This window comes from Tilletiaria anomala (genome assembly GCF_000711695.1).
Source record: "Tilletiaria anomala UBC 951 chromosome Unknown K437scaffold_117, whole genome shotgun sequence".
Classification (NCBI taxonomy): Eukaryota; Fungi; Basidiomycota; class Exobasidiomycetes; order Georgefischeriales; family Tilletiariaceae; genus Tilletiaria; species Tilletiaria anomala.
Window position 1 is genome coordinate 1 of NW_013546905.1, and position 19,528 is coordinate 19,528.

At 55.1% G+C, this 19,528-nt stretch overlaps 7 protein-coding genes across 7 annotated transcripts; 3 read left to right on the forward strand and 4 right to left on the reverse strand.

Moving 5' to 3' along the window:
• Positions 1 to 3,293: 3,293 nt before the first annotated feature.
• K437DRAFT_259367 (Brix-domain-containing protein) lies at positions 3,294 to 4,779 on the reverse strand. The gene is made up of 5 exons (XM_013385277.1): positions 4,426 to 4,779; positions 4,287 to 4,354; positions 4,001 to 4,222; positions 3,619 to 3,928; positions 3,294 to 3,528 (listed from the first exon to the last, which is right to left on the reverse strand). Exons 1-5 carry the CDS (start codon positions 4,634 to 4,636, stop codon positions 3,374 to 3,376), a joined length of 966 nt encoding a protein of 321 aa, XP_013240731.1. The 5' UTR covers positions 4,637 to 4,779; the 3' UTR covers positions 3,294 to 3,373.
• Positions 4,780 to 5,643: 864 nt separating this feature from the next.
• K437DRAFT_228541 (proteasome 26S subunit) lies at positions 5,644 to 6,713 on the forward strand (the record flags this gene model as incomplete). Its single annotated transcript, XM_013385278.1, has 4 exons — positions 5,644 to 5,972; positions 6,044 to 6,310; positions 6,391 to 6,502; positions 6,573 to 6,713. 4 exons carry the CDS (start codon positions 5,644 to 5,646, stop codon positions 6,711 to 6,713), a joined length of 849 nt encoding a protein of 282 aa, XP_013240732.1.
• Positions 6,686 to 8,295, reverse strand: K437DRAFT_259369 (uncharacterized protein). Its single transcript, XM_013385279.1, has one exon. The coding sequence runs from the start codon at positions 7,860 to 7,862 to the stop codon at positions 6,834 to 6,836; it is 1,029 nt and encodes a 342-aa protein (XP_013240733.1). The 5' UTR covers positions 7,863 to 8,295; the 3' UTR covers positions 6,686 to 6,833.
• Positions 8,296 to 9,791: 1,496 nt separating this feature from the next.
• K437DRAFT_228527 (thiamine pyrophosphokinase) lies at positions 9,792 to 10,661 on the forward strand (the record flags this gene model as incomplete). The annotated part of the gene is made up of 3 exons (XM_013385280.1): positions 9,792 to 10,181; positions 10,245 to 10,422; positions 10,504 to 10,661. Coding segments are annotated over 3 exons (726 nt in total), but the record flags the coding sequence as incomplete, so codon positions are not given.
• Positions 10,524 to 12,587, reverse strand: K437DRAFT_259372 (uncharacterized protein). Its single transcript, XM_013385281.1, has 2 exons — positions 10,689 to 12,587; positions 10,524 to 10,623 (listed from the first exon to the last, which is right to left on the reverse strand). The coding sequence occupies exon 1, from the start codon at positions 12,365 to 12,367 to the stop codon at positions 10,895 to 10,897; it is 1,473 nt and encodes a 490-aa protein (XP_013240735.1). The 5' UTR covers positions 12,368 to 12,587; the 3' UTR covers positions 10,524 to 10,623; positions 10,689 to 10,894.
• An 804-nt stretch (positions 12,588 to 13,391) lies between these two features.
• K437DRAFT_22735 (uncharacterized protein) lies at positions 13,392 to 17,203 on the forward strand. The gene is made up of 2 exons (XM_013385275.1): positions 13,392 to 13,560; positions 13,651 to 17,203. Exon 2 carries the CDS (start codon positions 13,815 to 13,817, stop codon positions 16,860 to 16,862), a length of 3,048 nt encoding a protein of 1,015 aa, XP_013240729.1. The 5' UTR covers positions 13,392 to 13,560; positions 13,651 to 13,814; the 3' UTR covers positions 16,863 to 17,203.
• On the reverse strand, positions 16,815 to 17,880 carry K437DRAFT_276258 (thioredoxin-like protein). The gene is made up of 2 exons (XM_013385282.1): positions 17,418 to 17,880; positions 16,815 to 17,321 (listed from the first exon to the last, which is right to left on the reverse strand). Exons 1-2 carry the CDS (start codon positions 17,714 to 17,716, stop codon positions 17,072 to 17,074), a joined length of 549 nt encoding a protein of 182 aa, XP_013240736.1. The 5' UTR covers positions 17,717 to 17,880; the 3' UTR covers positions 16,815 to 17,071.
• Between the last annotated feature and the right edge of the window lie 1,648 nt (positions 17,881 to 19,528).

Consider the following 19,528-nt stretch of genomic DNA (forward strand, 5'->3'; position numbering starts at 1 on the left):
TTTGCGTCAAGCCTATTGTGTGTTCAAGTCAGACGGGGGGTTTGGGCTCATAGCCTATTGAAGGGGTGGCTCATTGCGACCAAAATAAGATGCTCATGTGAGTAATACGGAAGGCTGAGGCATATCATCTTCCCAGAGGGAACGACTGTGGACTGGTGCCGCTTGTCGATGAGAACTTGGGTGAGTTAATTGCTGCTGTCCTGGAAGATGACTATTTACTCGTCGAAATCGTCTTCAGCTTCGCCTGAGTGACCACCATAATACCGATAAGGTCCGTCACCGAGCCTGAGTCGTACAAGACTTCGGTGTAAGTTATCCATTCCCAGCGGAGATCCTTGAGATTGAACTGGTTCAGCTGGGCAGCCTCCTTGCAAGCCCATGGGAAAGCGTCTGTTATCCACTTCCTTGACATAGCAATCTCCATTTACGCCTTTACAACCATTTCTCAGCCGCTTATCATTCACCTTCATGTGATTACTCCCGGAGTCGAACGTCACTGGAACTCCCTGTGATTCTGGATCTGGTGCCTCCTTGAACTTGCGTTCCCGCCGCAACTTCACTAGAAAGCTACTGGCGACGCAACGTTCTCGTCGCTCATCTGCGAGTCTTCATCCTCGGAAATAGCTATATAGTTCGTTAAATGTGAGTACGGTTCGTCTGAGAAACGCCTCACCTACGCCACAGTGCATGTTCGAGCCAAGCCCAGACTGCACCTTCGTCCTCTGAGTCCTGCTAGGGCTCAGTAGATGCTACATTGGACCAGTATCTTGGCGCCAGAACAATGCGCAAAGTGTCAGCGATGCATCATTACAATGCAAAGGAGTCCTGCTCTGCTTACAACGGCATTGTATCAACCGTGGTAAATGAGGCGAATGAAGCTTCGAGCACCCACAGAAGCTCGGGCAAGTGCAAAGATAAGCCTTAGGAATAGACCACATTACTGAAAAGAGGTATGGTAGCGAATACAAATGAGATCATCTGGCAAGCCGCCAACGCCTCTGCCTCTGCCTCCGTTTCCTAGGAGACTGAATTGAAGAAAAAGGCTATGCGGATGGATATAGCGCCTGCGCCAAGCTCTAGCAACTGAATACATGTCCCTTGCGAAAGCGGCCAAGAGAGTCTGTGTGCCAGATCAATCACGCTGAATCCGACGGCGTTCCATCTGTAGGAGATGAGCATAGTGTAAATATCCAAGCGGCCAGTGTCCATGGCGTCAGTGTGTTTCGACTCTGTGTGTATCCCTTCAGGCCGGGTGCCCTCTCCAAAACTGCGATCAATGTTCCGTAGATCGTGGGGAGCGGACCCTTGGTGCGGCAGCAGACGCTCTCGTTTTGGGTCTTGGCTGGTTTCCTTCAGCCGCGGGAAATTCGGCGCCTCAACATTAGGCGAGCTTTGGCCAAGGCAGTGGGACGATGAAAGAGAGGAAAGCGGCGCGTGAGCCTTACAGGATGGTGACAAGATATCCATTCTGCACCACATCGAGGCCTAGATTGTCGGCGTTGTACAGCAGCAGGAGTGGGACAAGGAAGACTTGAAATGACTCTTCAAATAAAATGACGAGCGCAAGGTTGAGGCGTCACCTGTCGCGTCGCCTACGAACGGCGTCCTCGTTTCTTGCGCGTAGATTGCCCTTTGTGGGTCGCAGTAGTCCCAGAGTCGCAAAAAGTCGTACCACGGGCCTGAAGTGACGAAACTGGCAGAACCGTCTTGGCTTCTGATGAAATGTGCGTCTGTCTCGTTTGTTGCTGCTGTTGCGCTTTCGCCTTCAGGCAAGGTCAGCTGCTCAAAGATGATACTTTGATTGCGTGTTTTGCTTTCTGGAACAAGGGCCAAGGTGTAGAACAAGGCTGTCGCAAAAATGCATTGGTTGTGTAACAGGGAGCACTGACAGAGTGCGTTGCCGCTGCCAGGACTCCGCGTAATGCGCTTGATGGAAATGCGCCAATCACCCGAAGCATTCGTTAAAGCTCAAGGTGTGCCTATGTCGCTCTCCTCTCTGGTGTCAACGACACATTCCTGGATTGCGACCCGAAGTAGAGTCCCTGGCGAGGCCTTCAAGATGATGACAGCGATAAAGAGGATGACGGCAGCTGTAATCGGTAGCAAGAGGATGCTGATTCAAAGGCAGAGTAGCCTGCAGCCACGAAGAGAACCGTGACAAGGAGTAGACTCTTCCTCTCAAACCGTTCTGTCAAGTGTGTCACACGTTCGAGGAGAAGCAGGGCAGAGAGCGCCCCAATGGTTGGCATACCTGGAGAATACATGAAGTGGTGTGCTGAAACCCATTGAGAGTTGCAATGCGGCTGAGTGACAACTCTGGCGAGGATGTGAGAGTAGTGAAGCTGGGTAAGCTCTCCCGCACGCGATCATCGTAAACCCGGCAAATGATATTGTAGGCTTTGAACATACTCGCCGATTGTAGGCCTTGGCCAAAGTTGGTAAACAAAGCGACCACAGCCATGCGATAGGGCCTCCGCTGTCGTTCGTAGACGGCGGATACAGTCCTTACCAGCCATGACCTGCGTCCGCCTGTAGGATTGTCCATACTGCCGTCTGAGTGTCTTTGAGCATGGATTTGCTCAGTCCAACGATCTGAATTGTGGGCCGAATCGTTGCTGTGACTGCCTTGACTGCGGAGTCATTGCGGTGCCGCGAAGGATGTATGGCGTTGCACGCGAAGAGGAGATATTACCGTGTGGCAGCGGCTCATTGCTGGTGATATCCACTAGCGCGACATCTGCAGCGCCCCTTGCATGATAGCAAGTCAAATATGATGCTACTTCGGTTGCATCCAGTTTGCGTTCATCAGTTTCCTGTGTGCACCAGGCCGACAGCTTGCAACAGGAGCATGACAACATTTGCATGTCCACGGGCCATCGTGACATAAAAATCCTCGTGCCGCTTGAGAGCTTGAGCGAGGATGCCAAATAATGCGTAATCGCACGTGTGTTTCTAATAATCAGTCGGCGAGAAGTCCCCGATAAATATACTGGGATTTTTAGCCTTTGCAACTTGATCTCATGCATTCGGCGGGTCAACAGTAGGTAATGTGCCATTCACACTCCTCACACGAAGTCACAGAGGGTAGCGAAGCTTTGCGTGCAGCGGCCCCGAGACAAAGATATGTCTGTGTTGAACATGACGTTTCCTTCTCTTTGTATAGGCCTGTAGGAGGGACGGGCAAGAATTACAGTCCACCATCCAACCTTCACCGCGCACTCATCCTCTTTTTTTGGCCCAGGCTATTTCAGGGAAAGCGCGATGCAGTTGGGAGGTTCTCGTCATCGAGAAAATAGGGTACACGTGCGTGACTGTTGCACTTTAAAGTACAAATCATTGGATCTGTGACCCCAACAGCGCATGCGCTCTGGCATTAGCCGAAGACTTTACGGTTGGAAAGCTCATCCTCAGGTAGCTGCAAGGCAGCTCGCTTCTCTTCGAGAGCGTTCTGCTGCTTGACCTTGTCTGTGAACTTCTCTCCCTTCTTTCTGCGCATGGCATGCCGAACTGCGTTGGGTGATACGTATTCTGGAGCAACAGGAAGCGAGACAAACGTGTGAGCAGGTGAACCACCCACCAGCAGGATTCTAAAAAAGATGAAAAAGGCACATCACGTACCTGGGTTGTCAAAGAGCGTCGCCCCTCCAAAGCTGCCTTCAAAAATTTTGATGGGGACCATGACGAACCGTGGACCGATCTCAATCAGGGTGGGCGGCTTAGCATTCTGATCTTTCCCCTTTTTCGACTTGGAGGCACGGTCTTTCGCGTTTTCAAGAGCTGCCGCTGCCAGCTCCGATGCGCTCTCGTGTGCCAATGATTCAGTAATCTGAAAGTTGCGGAACCATATTTTCCCGTCCAGGTAGGAGAAGGATAGTACGTGGTCGACGAATGGTTTTGTTCGCCGCGATGTCCGTGGAACGGCAAAGATCTGGCATGGCAGGCACAAATGAAATTCAGTTCCATAGTCATCTATCACCGCCCCTCCTGGAATCTGGCCTACCTGCGTCAGAAGTTCCTTCATGAGCATCGTGTGAGGAGCTAAATCGAATCCTTTGTCAAAGCTGACAACATGCCGGCTACCCTTGAGACAATTGCCGGTCATTTTGAGCTCGTCCATCGTGTGAATGTTCTGCACTTGAAGCTTGACAGAAGGGCCATTGGGAGTCTTGGACATCCACAAGTACAGGTCTGTGTGCTTTCTCGCTTCAAAGTAGAGTGTGTTCTTTCGGCGAGGCTCACGTCAACCAAGAGACTGTAGGCAATAGCAATCATTGTAGAGCTCTCACATTGCAATTGTTTAATTCGGCAAGCTCATTTAGGATGTGCAGATTTGACTTGGAGTCGAGCTTGGAGTCTACGTGAAGAGGATTCTTAAAATCTCATTTCTCTTCGACAGAAAGAAAGACTGCAGCTCATGCGACGTACCCTTCTTCGAGTGCGGCAGCAGCGATTCGATATCATTGATGAGGTGGCGCATCTGTGAGGTGACGCCGCGTGAGGGAAGAACAAGAACGCGCTGCCTGTTTTTCCGTAGGGCCGGCGTGGTTGAAGCAGCGATCTCTTCATCCTCCTCCCTGAGCTTTCTCTTGCCCTTTGAGCTGGTGGCCTGCGCCGCTGCCGCAAGTCTAGTTGCCATCTTGCCAAGGATTTTAAAAGGTGGATACCCTTTGTGATGTGCTGCTCCTGCGAGCGATCCGTCAATCCGCTATCCTTTGGAGCCCAGTTAATGCTGTGAAGGTGTTATCAGAGAACGCAAATGTGCTCTCAGTCCAACTTTGCAAGGCTTTCGAGATCAAACGTCTCCAGATCTTGCATGGACAACCAAGACGCAAAAGATTTTTTGGCCAACAGTACACAGGTACCCAAGCAGTCTAGAATTTCCTTCAAGGCCGGCCGCTGACTATGACGCGTTCGGTGCAATCCCCCTCTTCAAGTCCTACGCGTCCGAAAGGTGAGAGTTGAACGGTGTGGACTGCTGGGGCAGAGAGAATCAAAGGGATGGCGCAGAGACAGCTGCAGTGCTCGCCTTCTAGCCCTCGCAGAGGGGGCTGACGTGTGTTGCTTGCCGCACTCACCGTTCAACCAACACGGGACTCAACACTCGAGCGCTCCGTCATAACATACCATCGAAGACTTCGACTTAGGTAGCGGCTCACCCTCCAGGACAACGTATGCGCTGCTGAATATTCAGCAAGTGTTCTCGCAGACTCCCTAGACCCAACGGACGAAGCGAACCACCCCCTTGCTGTAGGGCCTCATAAGGAGACGTCGCCTTGACCAACCTCCCTCTAACCCTCCATCGCACGTCTGGCTCTTTTCATCTGGGACGCATTTGCACAAAGGTCGACGCAAGATCCCAAGGCAGCACACGGGTGCAGCCAACTTTGATTCGCCTCTTTTCACTCTATGCCACGCAGAAAGGTCCCGGAGACAGAGGCCACCGACCTTCCGAAACAAGAGCAGCGCGCCAAGCGTCAGCGTTGTGGAAACACAGACACTGAGTCAGCTAAACAAGATACAGCTCCCGATCAGCAGCCTCCCACGCTTTCCGTCGCCAAAGAATTGGACAATTACCAACTCCCCATCGCAAAGACTTCGTCGTCAGCTGGTGCTGCCTCACGCAATCACACGGACGCAGTCGTGATGGCGGCGCATCTCAAGGAAGCACACGCAGAACTCCTGCGTACCTTTCAGTCAAATTCATCCGATACAACATCTGTCCGATCTCAACTGACCAAGCTCAAAATTGCTCTGACAGAAGCTGGCCTGCTGGTGCCTTCCTTTTCAGTCACTACTTCCGCGGGCGGCACCAGCGATGGGGCGTCAAGAGCACAGCTTCCTGCAGATGTGGAATCATTGGTGATGGCCAGGGATGTACTCGAGGTTGGTGCGCTTTTCAGCATTCGAGTAAAGGACATCAATTCTTTCGACCGATACATGAACTTGCTCAAGGCCTTCTACAATGACTTTAGGTCAGTTCGCTTCCTAGTAGCAACCAACCTATGTCATCTTTGCTGACTCGTGCGCATGCCTCCATCATCAGCTCCCAGTTGCCGCCATCAACCAACCATGAGCCTTTGCTCGGACTATCGCTTCTCCGGTTGCTCTCTTCGAACGCTATCGCATCGTTCCATACAGCTCTAGAAGCACTGCCTTCAGATCTCGTTCAAAAATCACCTTACTTGCAGCATCCAGTCAACTTGGAACGCTGGCTGATGGAAGGCAGTTATTCAAAGGTGTGGCGTGCACAGAAAGAAGCGCCCCGGGAAGAATACAAGTTCTTTGTCGATAGCTTGATGGGCACTATTCGGTGAGCACAGCAGCAGCATTGTCAAAGTATCAAGCACGCGCGCACTAAGCAGAATGGGCTCCACTCTTCGTTCTTTACAGGCATGAAATCGCCTCATGTGAAGAGAAGGCTTATGACAGTCTCCCACTGCGCGATGCTGCGATGCTGCTCTTCTTCGACAATGCGCAGGATGTCATGAATTTTGCGAATGAAGTGAGCCCGACTCGGTATTCTCACCTTCATGCGAAACCGGCACACTGACGCTAATGCTTTCCTTACGCAGCGTGGGTGGATCATCAATCCAACAACGCAAACTGTGCATTTCCCCAATGCGGCTCCCGACTATAGCAAGACCGAGATCCCAAAGAAGAGCATCATTGCACTCAACTTACAGTTTGCAAAGGAATTGGAAAGTATAGTGTAATGTCAGATATACATGTGGCGCGCAGACTTGGAACAAATGCGATGCATCCGGAGGGGCGTGATCGAATGAGGTGTGCAACAGCATTTGAGTTTCCTTGCTTGATTCAAATATGTCTCAGCGTCAGGTTTCCTTGGGCCGTTTTGTGGACGGTAGAAGGCCCTCCTCTGATGCCCTTTTCCCTTTTCCTTGCGCCTCCCCCACAGCATTCATATAAGCATCATCATCGTCATCTTCACATGCGGCCCCCGCTGTGTCTTGCTCCTTTGTGTTTAGACTGATTTGCGCATCTGCCTGATTTGAGGGCTCGTGCCGATCGTCCTTGCCTGTCGAATTCCTGTTGGGGCCCAATGTGCCAGTCGCGAGAAGCGACTTTTTCTGAGGGCGACGAGCTGCCGAGGTGCCAAAATGGGCCTGTAGGTTCCTAACAGCGGCTTTGTTGCTCGTCATGAAATTGGTCCACCATCCGTTGACCCTGTTCCGAGTGACCACTGTTGTCTCGCCTATTGAGTCCCAGAATTCTTTGGTCTGTTCGTCACGTTTGCCATCCGCTGCCTTCTCCTGCGAGAGCGAAACAAGATATTGCTCGTCGGAGACACCTGGTCGCTGTTGTTCTGACGTCCCGCACATCTCTATGCCATGAACGGCTGCAGTCGCCAAGACCGCCTCGCCAGACGGGTAGCGGATGTTCTTGCGATACACACACCTCTTGATGCCTGCTGCAACGATGGACTTGAAACATTCATTGCAGGGCGGAAAGGTTATGTAAATCGTGCACCCGGCTGTACAACGTCCCAGTCGGGCAGCTCTGGATATGCACAAAGCCTCCGCGTGGATCTCTTGCACTTGCTTAGGGCTCGAGTTGAAGAGAAGTGGCGTGTTATTTGCATAGACCACGACTCGTTCTCTTATTGCGCCAGGCGTGAAACGCTTGCCTGCATCTGCGGGCGGTAATGGGCGCATGCAATTGCTGGGTACCTCATCATCTTGCTGATGTGGCCTGACAAGGATGGCGCCCATGTGACCCTTGCGAGAGACTGAGAAGCGAGCTAGCGCCTGCGCCCAAGCCAAAAAGTTTTCGTCTTCCGAGAGTTCCTTGTCAAAGGGAAAGTCAGGGAGATCCCAGGGCTCTATGACCGACATGGGCGCCATGGCGTCAAGACTGTGCAGTGCAGATCCGAGAGTGACAGTTATCAAAGTGGGGGATATTTGCGGTCCGAGTCCGCGAAGCCGTCCGAAGGACACGGTCGTGGCATTCCTTGTGGCCCTCAGCAGTTTCGTTGTGGCTGTAAGCTATCCGACAGGCAAGCCGCAAGGCCACGAATGCAGGGTGAATGTGCACGCTGTGAGAAAAAAAGATGAATGTCAAAAGTCTCCTAAAGCCATCTTGCTTCAAAAGGACAGTGAGACTTCAGTAACATGATAGATATGGGCGGAAGGAACTAGGTAGCCATGCTTCGTTTCGGCTTCCGTCGTCGAGAGAGCCTCCATTTCCCCGCCTGGTCAACAGTATTTGCAGCCCAGTGCCAAATCCAAGCATAGCTCTATGATAGCAATGGGTGCGATGTCTCATGCGTGCGCCCGCCGGCTCAACATTCTAAACTAATCCACAATTTGGTTTCTTGATACATCGGACAGAATGGATGTACGCCTCCCTCATGACCCTCGACGCCCACAGCAGCCCTCGAATGTAGGGTAAGAGCGGCCAGTGCCACAGCTTCACATAGACCCACCCTACTCAATAGCCCCCGAACCCTACGATGGATGGGAATGACGTGGACGTGACCGCTGGGGCAGTGCGCAATACCATTCACGATATTCACGATTAGGCAGCACTATTTTTACTTCGAGCGCAGCTCCTTCGCGGTGGCCCGACAGGCGAGCTCCATAGGGCCGCCCAGGAGGAATCGCTAGTAAATTCCATAAGGAGTCTCGCTCTAGGAGAGACCGAGCCATCTTATTTAGATCGCCAAACAGAAGCCCACACTTCAGCGTTTAGATCATCTATCACGGCTCTGAAATATCGAATAGAGCCGGCGACAAGCCATACGGAGGCACTTCGAGAGCCACGAAGACCCTCGCTGCGGCAAAAGTCACCATCTATTCACATTGAAGCACAATCGAACGCCAGCGATTGGCAGCCCAGAGCCAGCTTGACTCAGTCTGTATCTTCTGATTTGCTCAGCCGCTTGGGCGAGAGAATATCTTTGAAAACAGCGTCTCCGGCTGGCTCCCCTTCTGGTTTCAGAGATTAGAACCCGTCAGTCGAGCTTGATCGACCCTCGTGCCCCGTCCCACCAACTCATCGGAGTGAACCTTCATCAGCCCATGCTAGGCATGACCCAAACGCATATATTTCCAGTCATACAAGAGATTGACACTCTGCGCATGATCACACACGGACGCGGGATTACATATTTGATCGCCATCAATCTGCGTCACGGCATTCCCGCGAATCCGACCCTCCCCTTATGGCCAGGGGATACGGCAAATACCCACTGCTGCCACGACCGATGCTGACACGTGAAATGCCCGAGACATCGTCAATTCAGGCGCCTCCTGGGAGGCCGCCTGCAAACCCCCAAGAAAATGGCCCCTTCGTTGATCACGGACCCCACATGGTGCACGCTCAAGTCCCCGGCTCGGAAACCCACAGAACATCCGCGTTAGCCCCAACTTCTGCACCTTTGGTTGAAGGTACGAAAGATCCTGCCTTTCGGCGGCCGGACGTGCTGCCCAGCGAGGGGAACCCAGCTACAGATGCAAAGAAAGCAAGTGCAGAAGGAACGCCAAGCCAAGGGGAGCATAGTGTTGGAGCAAAAATGATTGCAACCAAGGTTGCAGAGAAAGCGAGCCCTTGGGCCGAGAAGAGGCTACTTTCGCCACCTCGCAAATACTTGGGCTGGTGGAGTCCAACAAATATATTATCGCCTGAAGATCTGAACCCCTCATACTTTCTGGTCATGGTCAATCAAGCGATCCCTCGGGCCCACGAGAGCATGTTCGAACGTCTATGGCACCGGGGTAAGCACCAAGAGGTGCCTCCCTTCCCTGTGAGCAAGTTTCTGACGTCCCATCTTTGCAGCCGTGTACAGAATTTGCGCTGATGGAGCGGCGAACAGACTGTTCGATGCTCTGTCATCTCGAGGCTTTCGCGATTTTGCAGAAGCTGGCCCTGTTCCAATGTCGCCGTCCGAAAAGGGCCAATTTGTTCCACCGAATGAGATCGTCGGTGACCTCGATTCCCTGCGACCCGAGGTGCGACAATTCTTCGAGCAAAGGGGGACTCAAATCGTGCAGCGGCCATCACAATATGCCACTGACTTGCAAAAATCGATCCAGCGAGCCGAGGACATGGAGGAAGAGTCAGGAGGCTGGTTGCGTGGGGATTTGTTGATCTACGGCGGATTATCTGGGCGTTTCGATCAGACTTGCCACACTCTGCATGTGCTGTGGCAGCTCGCCGAGGGTGTAGAAACGCCCAAGGGCGTTGACGACCCCGACAGCGCAGAGCGTGGTGGTAAGGTGCGCAAGCGCAATCGGGCGTGGGTTGTCAACGACGACAGCGTCACGTGGTTGCTGCCGGCTGGCGAGCACGACTTGCAGATGTCACAGCGCGTTATGGGTAAGACATGTGGCGTGCTTCCGTTGGGCATCGGCGTGCAGAATGGAGGGGCACGCGTAGTGACGAATGGTCTCCGGTGGAATTTGAGTGAGTAACCGAGCCTTGATCCGTAGTCCGAGGGATGTTCCAACAAGGCAGAGCGCTGACCTGGTTTCGTGTTTTGCACAGATGCGGACACTGGCACGCACCTGGGAGGGCTGCTCTCCACTTCCAACCATATGGCCAACGAAGATGGCATCGTTAAGTTGCAGACGGATCAGCCGGTCTATTGGACTGTCGAGCTCAAGTCTGATGCGGAGATCGCCAGCGCTAAGCGAAACTTGTAAAAAAGCAAGATAGGAAGGAGCACTCACCTTTTGCGATGTATTCGGGTTCACCGTATCATACAACAATCCATCATGGTGCCATCATATGAAGCTGAAATGACTGACGTTAGAGAGACCATTTTGCTTGTATGGGAATCGATGCACTTGGTGGTATCTTGCGTGCTCGAACAGATATGTGATTCGTGAATGCTTGTCATTTGTCGATCTGCAGGTTCGCCACTGGCGGCTCTAGCTCAGGTGGTGCTTTTCGCTGACTCAGCGTTGACAGCGGTCTCTTCACAACCTTGTGTGTCAGCTTTGGTAGGGTCGATGCCCAGCTTGACTTCTGCCGACTTTAGCGGCTGACTGCCCTTTACAACCAATGCAGGAACCGTTGCACGGTTGAGCTCAGGGTGCGCGCTTGTTGCCGCTGCCACGTCATTCGAGGGCTCCGACGCCGAAGCTGCTGCTCCTGCTCCTGTTGTTGTTGGTCCTTTGCTGTTGGCGCTAGCATCTGAGGTTGCTGAGTGCGAATGCATGGGAATGATTTTGGTTGTTTGGGGGGAATGGGAACTGCTAGTGCTGCTGCTGCCGCTATTGCTGCGCAGTGCTTTTTTGCCTGTAGCGGCTGATTTTACGCCGGATGAAGCCCTCCCAGGTGCTTTGGGAGCACTTGGCTTTGTGCAAGATGTGCTTTTAGTATGTGCCGCATTCGAGTGCGAGGAATGCGAATTGATGCGTTTGGACGGTACCCTTTCACCAGCAACACTAGCAGCAGAACCAAGCTGCAAAGACGAAGTATTTGATCGGATTTGCTGCATGGCCATCATTGTCTCCTTTGCGCGCTGTCTGCTGGCTGCTGTGGAGGCGTGCACGCTGCTGCTACTGCTGCTGCTGTGGATGCTGTTGATGCTACAACTTCTACTCTTGGTTGTGCTGGTGCTGATGCCGGGCTGAGCCTGCGCTTTGGGTGGCGTGCTGGTCGACGCGGCCGGTCGCATATTGCCTCCTGAGCACGATCGGCCGATAGTTGCCGCGTCCTCCTTAGCAGCCACGGCGGGTGCAGTTTTCCGCAACCGAGCAGAGTTGCTGCCCACGCTGTGGGCTCTGGCGCACGAGGCCGTGAGGGTGGTGCTGCTTTTCTTGCCTGCTGAAGCTGCTGCGGGTTGCTGCTTGGACGGATATGACTTTGCACGTGATGATACAGATATTGATGAAGAGGACTGTGCTTGGGCTTGTGCTTGCACTGGAATTGTCTCCTTTCCTGCGCCTCTGCTCTCTATAGCATCACCGTCGCCATTGAGCGAAGCATCGCGCTTCGTGCGGTCTCGCATGACGGGGTAGGCCAAGTGTACATAATCTTCGCCTCGCACCTTATTTTCGGGGGAAGTACATGCTGAACGAGCACCGCTCTGGTTAGGGTCAGACTGATGATTTGACTCAGCGCTTGGGGTTGCAGCCTCGAGATCTGGGTTGGGGTCTTTCCCAAATACATCGTCGTTGGCAGGCCAATTCGGGTGCGCAGTCTTATCCGTGCTCAGAGAGCCATTGGCGGTGGATCTAAGCGAAGATGAACGGTGCAGCAGCAGCTTGGACACACTTCCGGTGGTCGTTGCCGTCAGCGATGGCGCCGGCGCTGCGGCATCATCGTTCTGATCCGCATGCTGTTGCCATCTCTGGATGAGTGCCGAAACCTTTGTCTGAGGGGACTCGTCCGGTAGCGGCATTGTCTCGTTTCCGAGGCGTGCACGTCATGCGATGGGCTGAGGGAGCGAGGCGTCAGCCAGCGAGATCTGTATGGGGGGCCCGCGAGGTCTCGCGTGACAGTCCGGGGGAAGGGTAAACGTTGCGAGGCAGTTATACAGGCAGGCAAGGGGCGCGCACTGCTGCCGAGGCCAAGACGCTGTGTGCTGCCGTACAAACGATGGTCCCAGAAGCGTTACAGAGATGCGCGCATGCAGATGGAGATGATGTGAGAGATTCAAGGGCACCACAAACAACAACACACTACAAGCCACACGCCCCGTCGGTCGGCGACTTCTCAGCGATATGAGAAGAAAGTCGCCGACGAAAAGTGGACGGAGGACAGGTTGCCGATGGCCTAAGCCAAGCCAAAGCACCAGCACCAGCAGGAACAACAACAAACAGAGTCTCATCAGATAGGGTGTCCCATTGCATACATCCCTCAAGCGACACACACCGTCTGCCGTACCGCTGGTCACCGCAGTTATCCATCTCGCAGCACTGCGGGCACCCGCACTTGCCTTGTGCAGGGCCATGGCGGCCCATCTGTCCTCGTCGGAACATGCCGTCGCCGCCGCCATCCCCGGAGCCGCCACCGTCGAGGAGCTGAGCCGCGTCCTGCACGATCTCAAGCACAGCACCGGCAGCATCCGATCTTCCTACGAGTACCATGACAACAGGCAGTCCGGATCATCATATTCATCGCTCCGCATCAAATCCTCCGGCGCAAGCCTGCGATCAGCATCCGGCAGCGCTCGCCCTCGCAGTCGCAGCCGTGCCACCAGCAGCAGCAGCTCCGGTAGCAGCAGTCCCCCCGCCTTGGACAGCCCGGGAAGGACTCGTTCGCGGACAGTCAGGCTATCTGAACGCAGCTCCAGCGCCAGCACGCTAGGCTCCAGCGCGACGGCCAGCCTCCATCGCCCATCGCGGCCTGCTTCCGCCGCCTACTGGGACGACGCAGCATCCAGCAGCTTTCACTCCGATGCCGGAGCAGCAGGGCGTGATGCGAAGCACAATGCCGGCTCTGGCTCTGCTTTCCTCATTCCACACCTTGCCAAACGTGCACGCAGAAAGGAGAGGCGCAACTTAGGCAGCATCGCCCCTGGCGGCTTTGCCGACGGTGGTGGTGGGGTCGGTAGCGGTACAGAAGAGGACAATGAGGATTCTTGGCCATATTGTACGTGCTGCTGCGACAAAGAAGACTGTCCACGTGCTACAAGAGCTGCAAGAGAGTGGTCTGATATGCAAGAGGATCTACGACTGGCAGCAGGTGAGCGGCTCTCCCCTCCTCTCTCCCCCTTTTCCGCTTCTCTGAACGCTTGACAACGCTGAATTGCAGAGATTGGCCAGGCGCTGCTCAAGAAGCATGACGAAGCTGTAGCGCGCTCCGCCAAAATCGAAACAGACTACGGTGCGCAGCGCGATGCTCTGATGAGTAAGCTGTCCTCCAGCATCAAAGAGTCCTCCTCGCTGCAACGCCAACTTGCGCAATCCAACTTGAACCTGGAAGCAGCCGACTCGTCCAACCGCATTCTGCTGCATGAACTCGACGAAGTCCGCAATGCACTTTCCAAAACGCGAAAAGAGCATGCCAAGTGCGCGCTCACCGTGGCGAGAGCCGAAAAGCTCAGCAAGGAGCTCGAAGATGTCCGGCAAGAGAGCATCGCCATGCGCAAACGCGAAGAGGCAAGCACTTCGCTCGCTAAGCGCATCGGCAGGCGCAATGAAGAGCTTGTCGAGCAGCTGAAGCGCAAGGTGGAAGAGCTCGAGGTGCTCAGCCGCAGGGACCGGCCAGTAGATGTCGGCAGCGACGCAATAGAGCGCGCAAAGGAGCGCCTGCGCATGGGTGCAGATGTTCGTGGCAGCGGTGGCGCAAAGGTTATGCGAGCAGAAATGGAAGCGACTGAGGATGCATACCAGGAAATGCTGCAGATGTTAGTACAGGAGAGCGAATCTCTCAAGGAAGAGAATCGCTATCTGAAAGAGATGCTCGAGGCCAAGAACGAAGAGACCGCCGTGCTCAAGGAGGCACAGATGCCACGCTCATTTGGATCCACGCACGGCGCTCATCGACGCAGCCTCAACTTGGCGACTTCAGCCAGCGTCGCTTCGCCTACCACTGTGTATTCGCCTGCTGCGACCGCATACAACGACAGTGCACCGCTTGGAGATGAACTGATGGCTGCCGCGGCTACTGCCCATACCGTGTCAAGTGCGGTTGGTCAGCAGCAGCAGCAGAAAAGGACGGACAGTCCAAAGCCGGCACTGCTCGTGTCACCGCCCAGTCGCACTTCCTTGCTGCCCGATATGCCGAGAGCGCCAACACTGGCGTCCAATGCAAGCGACCGCAGCTCAACCAAGGAGAAGGAAGGTGGCGACGACGACTCAGAATATGCAGCAGGTACTGGTGTTGCTGCAGCTGCTGCCTCTCCTGCTCCAGCGCAGACGCAGGCGCTGTCCGACTTGTCCTCGCAGCTCTCCCGCAAGGGCTCTCTCCTCCCTCGCAGTGGAGAGAAAGACACGCGCACGCAGCAGCTGAGCAACCTGCTCGACTCTGTGCAGCGCCTTTTCACGCGCCTCTCCACCGCCGACGTCAATACGCTCAGTCGGCGCTTGCAGCGCCAGCACTTGACAGGCGACGTCGGACATCTGGCGCGCACGACGCTTAACTCGATCATGCGCGATGTCGAGGGATTGCGCGAGCACTTCCGCCGCCTTGTGGAGCAGGAGGCACGAACGAGGGACAAGGAGAAAGATAAGGAGAGGGAGGACTGCGGATCCAGCACGACCAGTGGCAGCAACAACAAAGCAGATGGCGGCAGTGGCTCGTCGGAGAGCTTGCTTGCGCGCAGAGAGTTTTTTGCGCTGATCAAGACGTTCAAGGATCTATTCGTTGAGATCGGCAGACTGAGGACGTGCGTCAATGAAGTACATCTACAGCCGAGTCACGCGGCCAAGTTGCTGCAGGAACACCTTGGTCTCGAACCCATGGAAGAGAGAGGCCTGTTGCCTGGAGCTGAGTGGCTCAGCAAGATGTGGGCGGGTGCCTCGGCACCTCTCGGCGGTGGTGGAAGTGCTAGTGCTGGCGCTGGGGTCGCGGGTAAGGCAGGCAACACTACCTTGTCTGCCGGGTCCGGGTTGCAAGGTGCCTCAACAGGAGAAATCGAGCGCGCCGCCGCGAACTCTCCGCTGGCTGCTACCCAATCTTTTGCAACCAGGGCCGTGACATTGCGCGGCGGCGCTTCCGTACGAGCTGCGCCGCGTGCCGAGGCATCTGTTGTCTCTACCACAGCCGTTGCCGTTGCCGTTGCCGCGAACAGCGCGCCAGCGAACGAGGCTGCTGCCTCATCCCCTTCAGGATCGACCGACCCATCCGATCCGACGTCACTCAATCAGCCGCGGCTGCGCCCCAATCCGAATCTCGGCCGCAAGTCGCTGACGCGCGTCCAGTCGCGCAACCTCAGCGGCCTCTTCGCGGGCTCTGTCGCCCTCTCCAGCCCGACTGCGGGCGGGTGGGACCTAGTGGACAGGCGAGAAGCGAGCAGCGCAGGTACGAGCGCAAGCGCAGCGCTCTCAGCGAACGCTAGGCTCGGAGCGGGCTTGATTCCAAATCGAGGTGGGCCGATGCAGCGCCCTCTGTCGCGTATCGTCGATGACGACGAGGTCAGCTTGCACCACGGCAGGTCGGGGCATGGTGGCTCAAGAGCAGATGATGATGGGTTTAGAGGGGCGCTGCTGGAGCGGACCTTGCGGCCTCGTGGTCTTTCTGACTCGAGCATCCACTCAACCTTTGTGGAACACGGTGATGCGAGTGCCTCAGGCACATCAGCCACGCTTGCCGCTAGCGCAGCTGCAACAGCAACCAGGCCCTCGCCCATCTCGCGCCTGATCACCGCGTCTAGCTTGGCATTGCAAGTCTCTTCCTCTGGTGCACATGCCACCGCACGGGCCATCCGGGCCGACGAAGTGGCGAGGACGGACTCGCCGGCGTTGTCGGAGGACTCGGCGTCTACGACAGGTATCTTCAGCGGCTTTGGTCCAAGCGCTAGCGAAGGCAAGCGAGGTGGAGACGCTGTGAACACCTCGAGCAGCAGTAGCACCGACGGCAGCAAGGCGCCGTCCAGCTCGACCGCTTCTTTCTTCCCTTCGCTCGCTTCGTTGCGGCCGACAGCCAGCTTGGCCATCCTGGGCCTCTCGCGCACAGGCGCAGCAGGAGAAGCAACTGGAGCTCAGAGCTCGTCCACGTTGACAAACACGTCTTTCTCGACGTCCCCTTCGACCTCCGCTCACGCTTCGACGTCACTCCTCGCTCCTTCATCGCCTGTGGACAAGCAGATGGGGAGCAGCGCTAGCAGTACGGCCAAGGAGATTGCGATGCCGAGCAGGAAGGGGGCGCGCCATGCGCGCAAGTCTTCGATCGGAGACCAGGCACTCAGCCAGAGTTACGCTTACAAGACGATGCATCGCACTCAATTTTGATGAAATCGAGAGCTGCGAGAGCGATCAAAAGGGGCTTGCATGTTCGTCAGCGTACATGCAGTTAGTGTACCTCGTATTTGCAAGCAAGTGGGTGCGCAAAGATGGAGAATGAGAGATGTATGAGAACACCCATTTAGAGCGAGCCCAGCTAAGAGTACAACAACGTTAGACAAAGCATTAGGTTTTGCTCTTGAGGTTGGTCGCACGCATCATTCTTTGACCGCTGCGATGAATTGCCTTATCACATCCTCTGACAGGAAACCACTGAATTGCTTGACGCGCTTGCCCTTGTGGAAGCCAATGACGGTGGGCACGGCGGAAATGCGGAACGCGCCAGCGAGCTCCTGATACTTATCTATGTCTACTGAAACGAGTGTCACTTGTGATTCCGGGTCCCTTGCGATCCTGTGGAGGGTGGGAGCGAGCAGCTTGCATGGGTGACACCAGGTTGCAAAGAAGCTGTGCCACAATGCAGTTTTTATTTTTGGTGGCGTGGTGGGAGAAGGGCGCAAGTCAGTGTCAGGTCCATGATGACGGGAGAGATGCAGGGCTCACTCTACCAGGACCGTCTCCGTCTCTGCGCCGCCCTCGGTGAGGACGAGCTGCTTGAACTGGTCGGGGGAGACGTCTTCGTGAATGCCACCCATGGCTTTAGCGCTGCTGTGGAACAAGCGAGGCGTTCCTGCTGCTGCCGCTGCCGTGTGCTTTGGGATGGTGACGCCATGATGACGGCGCTGGTTTGCCAAAGGCCTGGCAATGCTGCTGCTATTTCTGGATGAGGAGAATGCCACGGAAGTGCGAGTTGCGAGCGTGACTGGTTTGGCTGCGGTTCGGGCAGACCTTGCGGACAGCATGATGAGCGGCGGGCCTATATTTATACGTCAACACCCAGGGTGGATCGTGCGCTGGAGTCGCTTCTGGGGTATGGTCGGCGATGCTTCGCGAAGGTTGTGTTCCGACCCTCTGGAAGAATGGGATGGGGTGGAGTTGCAGTTGCGGCCCCCTGGGTTTGTCAAACGGAGCATCGCGAAAAGCTTTCTCGTGGATGAGAGGCATCATACACCACATCATCACATCGCTCAGCAATGACGAAGAGAAACGGACATAGAGCTGAGAAGACGCCGATTAGTTGCCGAGCCCTGTAGATGACGTCACCGATGGAGGAACCAGGTCTGTGGCCAAATAGGGTTGGTGATGGTGGAGTCATTACGTGAGCCAATTCCGCCCGCCAGCTCTCCGCATTCCAAAGGCCTTGGGCTGCAGGAGTCAGGAGCCAGGACCGTTATAGGCAGAAACCAGCGCCTCCTCTTTTCTCGGTCGCTGCTTCTGCGCGCCCTTGCTTCTGGATGCAGGCCAGCCACATATTTGGCGATGGTCCGTTACTCTTGCTGCTAAGCTCCCTCCGTGGCTCTGTAAAGCATACTAGCGCTGCTCGCTCTCTCTCCCTGGTGTATGTATGTATGCACGCTGCCCCTTCTGACCTGACCTTCCTCCACTCGATCCTCTGGCAGTCTCCAGTCATTCAGCATCTTGTCCTGCGGCCTGCAGGGGGAGGCGGTATGTTTAGAAGAGGTTCTCAGAGTTTGCACAGTTCAGGACTGTCCAGCGTCCACCTGCAGTCCTACACCCTAGGCAACATGCTGCACGATGCACATGCCACATGCACGTCCAGTTGAGTAGACTACAGTCTCCACACTTAACGCGGAGGGCGGCTCCGAACTCGATTCGCAAGCAAGTGTGGCAGATGCTTTGCTGAGACAATCCCTGGCACTTCCCTGGTCTGTGGAAGTCTATGAACACGGAGCTCGTCTCGCCTGATCTCGTCACGACCCCCTGGTCCCAGCGTCACAACTCGATTACTCCTGTACGTTTGCAGCTTTTCGGCTGTCTTTGAACGCAGAATACAGTGCATTTGGCACTTCAGGTGGCGAACAGGAATCTGTTCGGTGTGGCATCTCGATTCTCGACACTGCTTCGACCTAATACAATCATGCTAGTCGCTCGGTGTCGCACGGGCGTGATTCGAAAGTGTGGGCTTGATGTCTGTTCTGTTCAGCGCGAAAAGCAGACAAACATACTTTTGGACACTTTTTGGACCCCGACCTTTGTGTGGACGTGAGACTTGGGAGGCCTTTGCTGCTGAACACAGTCTTGCTTGCTCTGGCGTTTGGTTGATGTGCCAGCTTTGGTCAGCAGCAATGTTGCCTATCATACACTCCCCTCCCTCTCCGGTTGCTCACCTTCCACATCGCCCCGCTGATCACCGCACCAGTCCAATACCTCCCCACACTCTCCAGATCTCAGGTAATGGTCAGCGTCTCGGGAGTCTTAGTCTTCTGACCAATTCTGCAGTTGATCCCAAGAAGGGGCCGCCGCTCTCCCTGGCCGCTGGACCCAGTTGAGATTCTGCAAATGTCAACTTTCTTGCTCTGACACGTTGCAAGCGGGCTCCGTACTAAGCCTGGCACTAGCTTCGTGCTTTCGAAGTCGCTCATTCAGCTCAGCCTTACCAAGATTCATGCCAGCCTGTCACGCGCCTTTGGTCATGGACTATTGACCGCTGACGGAGACACCTCGTACGGGTTATGTCTTGCAACTCACAAATGTGTCGTAGAAGAACCGCTTTGACTTCAGTTAATGTACATACTGTGCAACTACTGTGCAGA